The sequence below is a fragment of the Rattus norvegicus genome, chromosome X (genome assembly GCF_036323735.1).
Source record: "Rattus norvegicus strain BN/NHsdMcwi chromosome X, GRCr8, whole genome shotgun sequence".
In the NCBI taxonomy this organism is placed as follows: Eukaryota; Metazoa; Chordata; class Mammalia; order Rodentia; family Muridae; genus Rattus; species Rattus norvegicus.
In genome coordinates, this window is record NC_086039.1 from 121,371,960 (window position 1) to 121,385,890 (window position 13,931).

At 48.0% G+C, this 13,931-nt stretch overlaps 1 protein-coding gene across 1 annotated transcript; it reads right to left on the bottom strand.

Annotated features, from left to right (window-relative positions):
- Positions 1-1,193: 1,193 nt before the first annotated feature.
- Positions 1,194-7,911, bottom strand: Rhoxf2b (Rhox homeobox family member 2B). Its single transcript, XM_017602099.3, has 4 exons — positions 7,755-7,911; positions 4,253-7,592; positions 2,456-2,501; positions 1,194-1,415 (listed from the first exon to the last, which is right to left on the bottom strand). Exons 2-4 carry the CDS (start codon positions 7,570-7,572, stop codon positions 1,293-1,295), a joined length of 3,489 nt encoding a protein of 1,162 aa, XP_017457588.1. The 5' UTR covers positions 7,573-7,592; positions 7,755-7,911; the 3' UTR covers positions 1,194-1,292.
- Between the last annotated feature and the right edge of the window lie 6,020 nt (positions 7,912-13,931).

The window sequence follows — 13,931 nt, forward strand, 5'->3', positions numbered from 1 at the left end:
ACCTGTTCCTGTGCAGGCCTTTTATAAGCAATCCCAGCTAGTAAGTTCATATATGCAAGGGCCCCTGTGAGTACTCCCTATTTAATTCAAGCCCCAATGTTTAACTGGGGTGTTTGTTTTCCTGCTGTTTAATTTTTTTGGTTCTTTGTATATTCTAGACACCAACTTTTTGAAGGAATTACAGTTGGTAAAGATCCCCTCCCCCATTCTGTATGCCGTCTCTTTATCAGAAGGATATTTTCCTTCATTGTGCTAAAGCTTTTCACCTCTGCGGTCCCATTGGTCAATGCCCTTACCACCAGGGCCCAGTTGAGGAAAACCTTTCCAATCTAGGGTGGTGAACCATATTGCCCACATTCTCCTTTATCAGGTTTGAGGAATCAGGTCTTATGTTGAGCTCCTTGATCTATTTGGAATTGAGTCATGTGCAGCATGTGAGGTGAGGAAGTGAGGGGTCTGAGAAGAGAGGTGAGTGTCAGCGGCAGGGACATCAGTCTGATGGAGCAGGTCCTGAGGCCTTCCAGCTCTGCCCAGGTGGGTAAATCCGCTGTAGGATTAGTTCAATCACCCGAGCACTAAGATAAAGGGTCAAAAGACTTCCAGCTCCTACACAGTGCTGCCTTTGCACCGTTGGTAACTCTACAAAGTGACAGTTGAATGATTGCTACCCAGAGCCAGAACTATGGACAGAATAATAAGAGTGCGCTAGGTATTTCTTGGAATTTTAAGTGGTGTTTACTTTTATCAGGGACTGTTTAAGAAATTACAAGAGTGGAAAAGTATTTTAAGAATTAGAGTGTTTCTGAAACCTTGATAACTGTAAAATTTAGAAATATACCTTTTATTTTTGTTCTTTTTTGTTTTTTTTTCTCTTCTTTTTCGGAGCTGGGGACCAAACCCAGGGCCTTGCGCATGCTAGGCAAGCGCTCTACTGCTGAACTAAATCCCCAACCCCGAAATATACCTTTTAAAGTGTCAGCTCATCTGGGGGAAAATTGTGCTAGGAGGACAAAGCAATGTATGGGTCAATGCAAACTCACTGTGACAGGTGACAATCTTCTGGGACATTAAATGGCTACTGTGGTCACTCAGCAACATCACCCCACACAAGGAGGCCTTGTCTTTTATTTAAATGTCATTTTCTCAATAATTGCCACGCATGCCGTACTAATCCAGAAGACACAGGAAGCAAATAAACAGAGAATCTATTTATTTCAAATACAAGTGCTTAGGGGATAAAGAGGCAATAACATGTTGGTGGAAGAAAGCAGGCGTCTGCCAGTGGCTCTAGGTCAAGGGTGGTACACTAGGGCTCCTGCGCCATCTTCAGAGAGAGGTGGAGTATTCCCAGGAGGAGCACCACCTGACTGACTTTGTTCTCTCCTGAAGTGTTCTCTCCTCTTCTTAAACCATCTCTACAGTGAGAGGGAAGAGGGATTTATTCTGAATAGTAAGCAGGACTGTAATCAGAAAGCACATCGTGTAACAATAGTGGCCCTCTGTAATTTATATCAATATAACTTATATTAATATTGTCTTGCTCAGAAGAACCTGGTGTCTCACTGTTCTAATTCTGTGAGGGGCTGAAGGGCTGGTAGAGGGTGTAGGGCTTGCCTAGAATGTGAGAGGCCCCCAGACTTCTGGCTCCAGCATTCTTGGACTGACCTAAAAAAAATGCACACCTGGTTTCTCTGTCTCTCCCATGGAGCCCTCTGCAGATACTTATCACCCCCTTGGGCAGTGCAGATGCACTCCCGAGACTATAATGATGGGTGTGGTTATCTTCATGGCTTCACTAGGCACTAGCCACAGGACCAGGCATTTGGAATGTCTCCTTTCCACATTCCCACAGGTGCCTGTTGGGCTTATCAGCTCTCGCAGTGACGGGCTCTTCTGTGAGTTACCCCCGTAAGGTATATTCCTTGTGAAATGTGCCCAGCAGGCATAGAGAGCTTTCTGAAGTTCTTTTCTACCCACAAGACTAGAGTTCCAGAAAGTTACTTTGGGGCACCTGCAGAGATGGCCTAAAGATTACCAGCACCCATGACTCCAAAGAGTCTGAAATCCATTCCCAGAAACCATGCTTCCTGGTCACGATGATCTATGACTCCAACTATGAACACCCAGAATCCTCTGACAGCCACAGCTACACACAGAAATGTGGCACACACACACACACACACACACACACACACACACACACACACACAAAAACCACAGACACACACACACACACACAAAAACACAGACACACACACACTGAGGGGGAGAGAGAGAGAGAGAGAGAGAGAGAGAGAGAGAGAGAGAGAGAGAGAGAGAGTTTAAAAGAAATATAAAAAAATAGGTACGGTAAGACAAAAGGAACACTATACCTTTAGTAACAGGACAACTATATCAGAGACATGAAGAAAGTTCTTTAATGACAGTGCTGTCACCTTTTTTGTTTCTTACTCACCTGCAGTTTGGCCTCACTCACGCCCATCCCCCTTGCCAGCTGTTTTCTGAAAGAAAAAAAAAGAGCAGATGTTCATTATTTAGTACCACAGATGCGGTAAAGGATGTAAAAGACACTTTACATTTATGAAAATATTTGTCTCAATGTCCAACCCTCTAGGACACTCAATTTCTGCAGGTGAGTTTAGTTCGTTAGCAAGGCGCTATCAGTAGACACAAAAGCCTAAGCACATATCTAGTAAAACACTTAAAAACACGAACGCAGGCATAAACCAGTCTGAAGAAATGCAGTAGCACTGGCTGTGGTGGAGCTTAAAGCTGTGTCCGACGAGCGCAAGAACTACGGACCAAATGCACAGGTGAGAAACCTGTGTGAGGCCCTCTCAAAGATGGAAGGATGAACTCAAATGAAAGAGGATTGCTTCCGGGAACTCATACGAGGACTCCTAACAGTCAGTGCACATAAAGAAGTCCAGGGTGCTGATGATCGGGAAAACTGCATGTTACCCTGCTTCATTTACTGTGGGAGGGCGAGCTCGCATGTGCATTTGTGCTGCAGCTTGTGGCCACAGTATACTCGTGAAGGTCAGAGCAAGCCTTGAAGGACTTGGTTATCTCTGGGTCCCAGGCCTTCATGACCTTTTATGTCCTGAGCCACCTCAAGAGTCCCGATTAATGAAATGATAAATCACACCACACACAAAAGAAATGTTACAAAATCTCTAGGTGCTGGCCACACAGTTGTGAGTTCCCAGCAGGAGGGAGACATAAACAAGGGTTCTCTGCAAGTTCCAGGCTACCCCTGCTACAGCTGGGAGACCCTGCAGAACACCATCAGAAGGAAAGAGGCACAAAACAAAAACTAGGCCTAAACCAGCAGCAGAAAGAACCTCCTGGAGAGTGGGCTGTTTTAGTTACATAAACTAGGAATGACCATGAATGACCTCCCTTCCTCCACCTTCAAGAGGTGGGGTACAGACATGGCTGGATTGATGAACAGATTAATTTTCTGAGTTGCCTCAGGCTTCTTGTCTGCAGCTCAGGCCTCCTGGAGCTCACCACCTTAGCCCAAGCTTGGCCTTCTCAGTGATGAGATTACAGGCAGAGGCCTGTGCCCAACACGGGCTTATCTTTATGGACAGTTCTCTTTGGGCAGAGCACTAAATTGTCATAAAACACTAAAAACGGCAGTAAAGAGAAAGGTGCTGCCGACATGTTTATACAAGGAATACACAGGATATTAAATGTATCAGCACATTGACTGACTGTCACCCCATCTCATCCCTACCACACCTCAGGGTCCCGAGGCTGTCCTAATAGGACCTTACTTAGATCAGCAGACAGTGACAAAGTTTTTAACTTGCTCCAAGTAGATACCACAGAGAAGGGCTTCACTGCCTTCTGCATAGCTCCCACTCCCTTCCCAGAACCCTAGGACAGCAAGCCTGGGGTCTGGCAGGCTGGATCAATTCTCTTAGTTTTAGCCTTAGTTCTAGAAGGCAAAATGGAGGCAGACTAAACCTTCTTGCTGGAGGCAAGCCTGCTGAACTGATTTTCAAGCTCAGGACACACAGCCTGGAAGGAGAGAGCCAAGTCCTTCAAGCTGTCCTCTGACCTCCAAATGTTAGCCACAGCTCCCCGACTCCAAGAAGAAACCGTCCACAACCCCACAAAGTCACTTAAAATGTAATTTGAAGTTTCTAATGAATGAAGAGAAGGACAGCTACCAGAGAGTCAGAGGCTTCTCTGTAACAGCTTGCTCCCTCCTCAGAGAACTGAAGCCACACCATGTGCTTACCTTTCTTCAGCACTGAGATAGTGATTCCTCTGGAAAACGCGTTCCAGCTCCTGCAGCTCTGGGTCTGTAAATCTGTCATGGAGATGGCGGCGAGGCACCAGCACTGGCTCAGGCTGTACATTGGACGCTGAAACTGGAATAGGCTGGACACAGGGCATAACTGGCACAGGATGAACATGGGGCATTGCGCCTGGCCTAGGCCATACACTAGACATCATAACTGGCAGAGGCTGTACAGGAGGTACTGTAAATCTCATAGATTGTACCTGGTGCATTGCAACTGGGACAGGCTGTGTATGCGGTCTTGTAACTGGCACAGGCTGTGTATGCGGTCTTGTAACTGGCACAGGCTGTGTATGCGGTCTTGTAACTGGCACAGGCTGTGAATGCGGTCTTGTAACTGGCACAGGCTGCATATTGCTCACAGAATGTGGCATAGACTGCACACTGGGCACTGGAAGTGGTATGGGATGTTCACAAGCTACCCTGGCTGGCATAGGCTGAGCAGCAGGCATTGGCATATGTGGTCTTCTAGGCAACTTAGCTGGTATTGGCTGTGCCCAAAGCACAGTGACTGTCATAGGTTGTGGTTGAGGCACAGGAATGGGCATAGGCTGTGCCCAGGGCCTACTGATTGGCATAGGCTGTGCATGGGGCACAGGAATGGGCATAGACTGTGCCCAGAGCACAGTGACTGTCATATAATGTACATGGGGCACAGGAATGGGCATAGGCTGTGCCCGGGGCCTACTAAGTGACATAGGCTGTATATGGGGCACAGGAATGGGCACAGACTGTACCCAGAGCACAATGACTAGCATAGGCTGTGCATGGGGCACAAGAATGGGCATAGTTTGTGCCCAGGGCCTACTGAGTGGCATAGGCTGTATATGGGACACAAGAATGGGCATAGACTGTGCCCAGAGCACAATGACTAGTATCGTCTGTGCATGTGGTGCCAGAATGGGCATGGGCTGTGTCCAGAGCACAATGACTAGCATAGGCTGTGCATGGAGCACAAGAATGGGCATAGGCTGTGCCCAGGGCCTACTGAGTGACATAGGCTGTATATGGGGCACAGGAATGGGAATAGACTGTGCCCAGAGCACAATGACTAGTATAGGCTGTGCATGTGGTGCCAGAATGGGCATGGGCTGTGCCCTGGGCCTACTAATAGGCATAGGCTGTATGTGAGGCACAGGAATAGGCATGGGCTGTGCCCAGGGCCTATTAATTGGCACTGCCTGTACATGGGGCACAGGGATGGGCATAGGCTGTGTACCAGTCACTATTACTGACATAGGGTGTACATGGGGTGCCGTATATGGCATAAGCTGTACTTCAAGCACCAGTACTGCCACAGACTGTATATTGGGTACCATACCTGGCATAGGTTGTACACGGGGCATTGTGCCTGTCACACGCTGTACTTGGGGCCTAGTGCCTGGCACAAGCTGTACATGGAGCATTATAGGTGGCATAGGCTGTAAAGAGGGCATCACAGGTGTCAAAGGCTGTCCACAGGACACCATAGGTGGCATAGGCTGTACAGAAGGCACCATAGGGGGTAAAGGCTGTACAGAGGGCACCATAGATGGCATAGCTTGTACATGGGGCACCATACATGACATAGGCTTTACACAGGGCCGTATACGTGACATAGACTGTCCACGGGGCACCACAGGTGGCATAGGCTGTACATGGGGCACCATAGGTGGCATAGGTTGTATAGAGGGAACCATAGGCAGAATGGGCTGTACAGAGAGCACCAGAGGGGGCATAAATTGTACAGAGGGCACCATAGGTGGCATAGCCTGTACATAGGTCACCATACGTGGCATAGGCTGTCCACAGGGCACCATACATGGAAGAGGCTGTCCACGCAGTATCATAGGTGACATAGGCTGTATATGGGGCACCATACGTGGCATAGGCTGTACATTAGGCACCATACGTGGCATAGGCTGTCCACGGGGCACTATCGGGGACATAGGCTGTCCACGGGGCACCATAGGTGGCATAGGCTGTCCACGGGGCACCATAGGTGGCATAGGTGGTACATGAGGCACTATAGGTGGCATAGGTGGTACAGAGGGCACCATAGATGGCATAGGCTGTACATGGGACACCATAGGTGGCAGAGGGTGTCCACAGGGCACCATAGGTGGCATAGGCGGCACATGAGGCACCATAGGTGGCATAGGCGGTACACAGGGCACTATAGGTGACATAGCCTGTATAGAGGGCACCATATGTGGAATATGCTGTCCACGAGGCACCATAGGTGGCACAGGCTGTCTACAGGGCACTATACGTGGCATAGGCTGTACGGAGGGCACCATATGTGGAATAGGCTGTCCACGGGGCACCATAGGTGGCATAGGCTGTACATGAGGCACCATACGTGGCATAACCTGTACATGAGGCATTATACATGGCACAGTCTGTACACAGGGCACCATAGGTGGCCTAGGCTGTACACGGGGCACCATACGTGGCATAGGCTGTACACGGGGCCTCATAGGTGGCATAGGCTGTACACGGGGCACCATACGTGGCATAGGCTGTACGTGGGGCCTCATAGGTGGCCTAGGCTGTACATGGGGTCTTATAGGTGGCCTAGGCTGTACACGGGGCACCATAGGTGGCATAGGCTGTACACGGGGCCTCATAGGTGGCCTAGGCTGTACACGGGGCACCATAGGTGGCCTAGGCTGTACACGGGGCACCATAGGTGGCATAGGCTGTACATGGGGCCTCATAGGTGGCCCAGGCTGTACACGGGGCCTCATAGGTGGCCTAGGCTGTACACGGGGCACCATAGGTGGCATAGGCTGTACATGGGGCCTCATAGGTGGCCTAGGCTGTACACGGGGCACCATATGTGGCATAGCCTGGACACGAGGCACCATAGGTGGCCTAGCCTGTACACGGGGCACCATACGTGGTACAGGCTGTACCTGGGGCACCATACGTTGTATACGCTGTACCCGGGGAACTCTAACTGAAATCGGCTCTACACGACACACTCTAAGTGGCATAGGGTGCATACGGGTTACCAGCTCTGGTGCAGACTGCACATCCTCGGTAGTCCCCATGTCCTTGAGAACTGGCTCCTTGGGCTGCTTCTCATTCTCCTGGTCACAGCCAGTGGCGCCATTGTCCTCTTGGTTATCCATGAGGCCTGCGGTGCGAACAGGCCGCCCACCTTGTCCACTTAATTCTTCTGCTTCATCCCCTCCCACTGCTGTGGCTTCCGAGCCAGGCTGGCCCTGTCTGCTGTCTTCCTCATTTCTTCCCTCTCCATCCGGCAAGACCATCTGTGCTCTAGACCCTGAAACTGAGGAAACAAAGACTGAGTGACAGGGCCTAGTGAGGTGCGAAGTCGCCATGATGTCAAGAACGGCGAAGCTGGTAGCGCGCGGCGCCTGTTCTGTCAGCTCCGAGGGACACTCCTTCCCTCATGGATGTGGCCCACCCACCACTCCTAGAAAGCACTGACCTTCCCATTTTTCCTCCTCAGGCCCCACACGAGACGGGTGGGTAGCTCTTTCAATGCTCCCTGACGGGAATGCTGTCGAAGTCCCTTGAGGTTTGTAGTTCCGAGAGCGCCTTCAGTCTCTGAGCTGGAGCCCCCTACAGTTCCGGGAGGAGAGTGTCTCAACCAAAAGGGGCTACGCACCCAATTGTGGGCGCACAGTCCCGGCTTCCGGTTGCCCTCCTGTTGCTATGCGCTGAGACCCTGAGGTGCGAAACTGAGGGCAGATTGGCGCTAAAATGAGCAGGAATTTATTTGAAGGAAATCATGGCTCTTGAAAGGTCCCTTCTACCTTTCACTTTGCATCTCAGCTGAGTCCTCCGGCCTTGCTTAATTATTTTCCTAGGGAAGGGCTGGCGGGTTCATTGTGGGAACCCATTTGCGAGGGTTGGGGGCGGGGTAAGAAAAAAAAATCCCCCAGTAGCTCCGGAAGCCTTCCAGAAGTGTGTGGACAATACCTCTTGCTCTAGTTCTCCACATCGGGTCCCTGGTACTTGGCACAGACCGATATTAAGCTAATGGGTTTATCTGGGAGGCTCTTCCTTTGGACTTTCACACAGTATATCACGCTTCTACACTCTGTCTTTACAGGAGTTTGGGCAGAATTGCAGGGCCTGCCGACTCAGCAGACAGATCTACTGGAATCATCTTCGCCAGGTCTACTGGGTGCTGGACAGAGAGGAGAGGGGTGGGGACGGGACACAGGACTATAGTAAGTCAAACTTTGATAAGTTCTGGTAAAAGCTGTGAGAAGTGTCATATGTGGGCTGAGCTTCCTCACGTTTCTCTAGAACACACACACACACACACACACACACACACACACACACACACACTTCTAATGTCCTTTTTGAAGGTCAAAATGTCAAGAGCAGGCTTTTATGCCTTGGTCTCTGTAGGTTAATTGTAGGGGTCTGCCTCCCCACTGCCACAGGGCTTAAGCTACTGGGAAGGCAGGAAGCAGGAAGTTTGACTGTGCTTACCCCAGGCCTCGGCAGCCAGGCCCGTGGCAGGCTGTTGGAAGCCTAGGGGTGGGGAAATACAGTCTGAGGCATGTGACATAGTTGGAGCTGGCTCTGGGGTCTCTGGCAGTCTGATTCTCTGGCTCTTGGGCATCCAGGTGCCTCTGGAGTGCCGGGAAGAACTGAGAATAGAGTGCTCCCTCACCCCACCCTTGCTGAATCTAGCCTGGGGCTGAGGGGGAAAAGAGGTGGGGAGCTCCGGCTGGTCTCACAGGGAGTCTTTGGCTTGACAACTGACAGCAGAGGTAGGCTTGAGCTTGGTGGCAGCTGCCAGCGCAGGTCTCCAGGAGTTCAGACAGCAGCTCTGTATGCGAAGGCCTTCTCTGAGGCTCTCCACGGCAGATCCCATGAAAAGAGGCAGTCCATGGTCTCAAAGCATTTCTTGTCATGGCAGAAGGTAGGTGAGTAAAACCGTACCCCACTTCTCAGAGTTGGCATGAGATAAAGTCCCTTTTGCAGGGAGGAATGTCTGGGAAGGGAAATTCATTGGCTAAGCCTCCAGGCCTTTATGTACCTCATTATAATGGAGATCTGTTTTGAGACTCTGTGACCTATGGTCACATTCTATTCCAGTGAAGGCTGGGGGCATTGTCCTTAAGTAAATGATGGTCACAAATCTATGGAGGGCTGTGTTCTAGTGACTGGCCTGAATTCCTGGGAGTCAGGAGAAGCATCTACCATCCCTCAGGTTCACTGGGGTTTCAAACCTCCTCAACCAGGAACCAGGGTCTTTCACTGTCCCACAGGTCTCCATCCCAGAACAATCAGTCAAGCAGCCCCTTCACTGTCATGTGGCTAGTCTCATCCAATGGCAGCCACCTTTTCCCAACAGGTTAAAATAGAAGGGGCCCTAAAGTACTATTATGGGTCCAGGCAGCTTCTTGTTTGGGGTGGGAATATTCTGGAGCCCTGGTGCTGGAGTTGTCCCAGGATAAGACTTACCTCACAGTTCTGATAACTACCTTATGAGTAAATCTGCACTTGTATGTTCCCTGATTTTTAATTTTAATTTTATTTATTTATTTGACTGTATAAACCGAAACTTTTGGCAAAGTGTCCAGGGCCCTAAGAATATTTTTCTATCTTTTGGGCAATAATTAGGAAGACCCTCATTTCTGGGCCTAGGTTGTAGCTTTTTTTTTTTTTCTTTTTTTCGGAGCTGGGGACCGAACCCAGGGCCTTGCGGTTGCTAGGCAAGCGCTCTACCACTGAGCCAAATCCCCAACCGGTTGTAGCTTATTTTACCAAGTCCTTGTGTAGCATTCATAGAAACCTGGATTAGAGAACCCCAAATATAGTGGTCTGATGATGCTTGTATTGTAATGCTAAATAGTGCCCTCCAAGGCCTGGTGCTCCCAGAAAGGAGAGAATCCACAGGTACAATATGACCTTGCTCCCTAATTTAAAACTATTGGTTAAATAAAGACACTAACAGCTAATAGCTGGGCAGAAAAGACATAGGCAGGGTTTGGGGTTCTCGGACTGGGCATCTGAGGAGAGCACGAGGAGAAAAAGAAGGGTGGAGAGAGGAGAAGATGCCATGGGACAAGACTCTTAAAATAATGGCCACGAGGTCTGGGTAATTGGACTTAAGAGTAGCCTAGACAAAATATGGCAAATCATGTAGTGGGGTTATTGGCATGGAAATAGACATAATAGCATAGAGGGTAGATATCTAGATATCTATCCAGTTCTAGTTTTGATTAAGGCTTATTATAAATATAAAGGTGATGTGTGTCTTTTATTTGGGAACTGAATACTCAGAGGCAGGGTAGAAGCCCCAGATTGAGATTAAATATTTTTTTCTTCTCTTTTTTTTTCGGAGCTGGGGACCAAACCCAGGGCCTTGAGCTTGCTAGGCAAGCGCTCTACCACTAAGCTAAATCCCCAACCCCGAGATTAAATATTTTTGACAACACCTAAATTGCATGAAGTAGCAGGGTGTTTCAGTATGAAATCTAAGCCCTCATGAGGTGAGGCAGAAAGATCATAACTTCAAAGTCATTCTTGGTTGCAGAGTGAGTTTTAGCTCTGTCTGGGCTACTAAAAAAAAGCAAGCAATATCCATTTCACCTTATCAGCTCTATCACTTATTTCTCATTTTCTTGTCAAGCAGTGAGCAATGGGCCTGATGTGATTTCTAAAATTTAATAATGTTTGCTTCAAAGATTGTGTGAAGGTATAGTTTTGTCATAAAAGCCTCCTTGGTATACAAGGTGTTTCAATCCCCTGACTCTCTAGTTTGCTTGGGTTTTAGGACCTTAGGAAAGAACTCCAATCTGGCTCTAGTTCTGCTCCCCTAAACTGCTGGTGCCTCCCTTGCATTTTTTTCTTTGTTGCATGTGAGGGCTCAGAGCATGGCAGTTGGTTCAGAGGGCTTGGATTGCCTATCTCATCAGGAACATCCTGAGGAATTCCAGCCCCTAATAGAAAAGAATGTCCACTTTTATATCTATGAAGATCTTAGAATGCTATAGGCTTTGGAACTATGTAAATCCCACTTCTAGTCAGTCCTTCTGTACCACGTGAGACCTTGGAAGATTCTAGACAGTTTCATGGATGCCATACAGAGGCAAAAGAGTAGACACAAAAAAACATAAAAAATGAGTGTTTCTTGAATGTTTATGTCATCTCTAGTCTTAATAAGACTTTTACAAGAGTGAACAAAAAGATTTTAAGGATTAATTTGTTCTCGAACCCATAAGAATTAGATACTTTGGAAGGATCCCTTAAGGAGTACCAGTCAGCCTCTGCTCTGAGGAGGAAGGACAATATTCCTCCTGCCTCTGAGTGGGAGACAAAAGAGAGAAGGAAACTTCCCTTTGGATGGGATGATGGATGGTCATGTTACAGTGGAAGCCCTAGGACTTCACCCTGACTCCTGGCCAATGTCTCATGTGCCAAAGAAAGGGAGGGCAGAGAAGAGGATTGTGAGTGTCCAGCAATCTTGCTGTCCAACCCTTTGGAAGTTTCAGTGTCCAAAACTGGAATGAACTGTGGGCTATGGGCAAAATTAGCTCTGTCTGGACAAACACTATCTCTCCTTAGGAACCAGCCCTGTTCCTCTTGCGTCTTATGGTGTGATATGGGCAGGGTGAAGAGGATGAGAGCCTGATAGGATGTTGTGTACCAGTTTCCTGACATTGAAATATTCCATTCTATACAGACACCCCTTAAGAAAGAAGACAAAGAACTCAAAATAGCTTCAGGAAGATCATAGTTCACTAGTTCCTCCCTACCCCCTGCTGAGGTCATGTTTCCCTCCAGCAAAAGGTTATGCTGGGGTGGTGTGGTGTGTGTGAGATGGCTTGCCAAGTCACGAACTCCCCCAATAGGCTAGTATGATTGGGAAAGCGTAGTGCCAGATTTCATATCACCAGAAGGGGCACTATGCAGGTTGTTTGTGGAGATCTGTCACCAGCATTCCTGCTTGGCTATGAACCCTGCTTGCTGAAATACCTACACACTAAGGAGGATCTATCTGCTTATCTAATAGTGGCTCAGCTATCATAGGTAAGTGTAGCAGGTTTCCACTTGGATTTAAGGGCCACTCCACAAAAGGGAGTTCATGTCTTTTACTGTAATCCAGGACAAAAACCTGTGTCTGAGGAGGCCATAGGTTACAATAGGGAAGCAACATATACTTATTTTTATATGGATGTGATGTGTCTGTCAAATGTCTTCTAAACATGTGTTTATGTTCATAGGTCACTGTGAGCAGCCTCAACTCATAATCATGGTGAAGCTCCTAAGAACAAGTGACTGTCACTATGGCATGGTGGCATATTCTTAGCCACAGGTAGACATCTATCGTTAACCTCTCCAAGGCTTGGAGATCATTGTGGAAGAGGGGGCAGAAAGACTGTAAGAGCTGGGGGAAGGGGTGGGATGCTGTGTAACAGTTTCCTCTGAGGGGTTGGGGATTTAGCTCAGTGGTAGAACGCTTGCCTATCAAGCACAAGGCCCTGGGTTCGGTCCCCAGCTCCAAAACAAAAACAAACAAACAAACAAAACAAAAAACAAAAAAAAAACAAAAAAAACAAAAAAAAACAACAACAAAAAAGAACAGTTTCCTCTGAGATGAAAACATTCCATCCGGTAAGGAAGCTCCTTAAACAGGAAGGTAAACAACTCCAAATAGCTTCAAGAAACTGACAATATTGACTGGGTCCCTCTCTGCCATAGAAAACAGAGCCATGCTGCAAAGAAGACTTTCAGTAGAGCTGTGCTGCCAAGAATTCTCTCAGACAAACAGACCTGCAAAGAAGATGAGAGCAGATCAACTGCCTGGAAGAAGCAGAAAGCAGTCGAGCTTCCTGGAGGGGGTTTAGACTAAAGGAGGCACTCTTCCAACATGGTGAGCTGCTGGCAGGATGTGCAGTGTGCTACAGGTTCTTAGTTTTGTGAGCTGTCTGTCACCCATCCTGTGGTGGGCTTTGGTGATACAGCTCTTTTCGAGTCATTTCTGTTCCCGGAAGTAACCCCCCAAAATTCTTTGGTTCACCAAATTGGATTTTGGTGTTATCTGTACTTTGGTCTACAGTGTGTTCTCTATCTGGGCTGAGTAGACATGTTTGTTTTATCTCCTCAAGGCAAAACGTTGTCACACAACATGGGGGGCGTCAAACAAGAAAGTGGGAGTCAATGCAAGCTAACTATGCCATGTTTGGAAGCTTAAGGCTGTACAGGGCCTACTGACTGGAAGTCAGTGTTGTCACATCACGGGAGGGGAACATTCTTTTTTATTTAAATATTTCTTTGATAACTTAGATATCTATTTTACTAATCCAGAAGACACTTGAAACAGAGAATCTGAGAGTCTACTACTTTATTGTGAATACAAGCAGCAAGGGAATAAGAATGTAGTAACAAGGCAGTGTTGGTATTATTTGCATGTGGCTTCTGGATAAGGGCAGCACCCTAGGGCTTCTTCAAAGTCTTCAGGGAAATGGGATCTGGGTAGCAGGAGGAGCTCTCTGTATTTACAGCTTCTGTTGTTTCATAAACTTAGCTCTCCTCCTCTTAAGCCAATTCTACAATAAGAGGCAGAAAGGGCTTAATTATACATTTAAGTTCATAGCTGTAATTATATAAGTTTATATGCTAGTGACATGTTTAC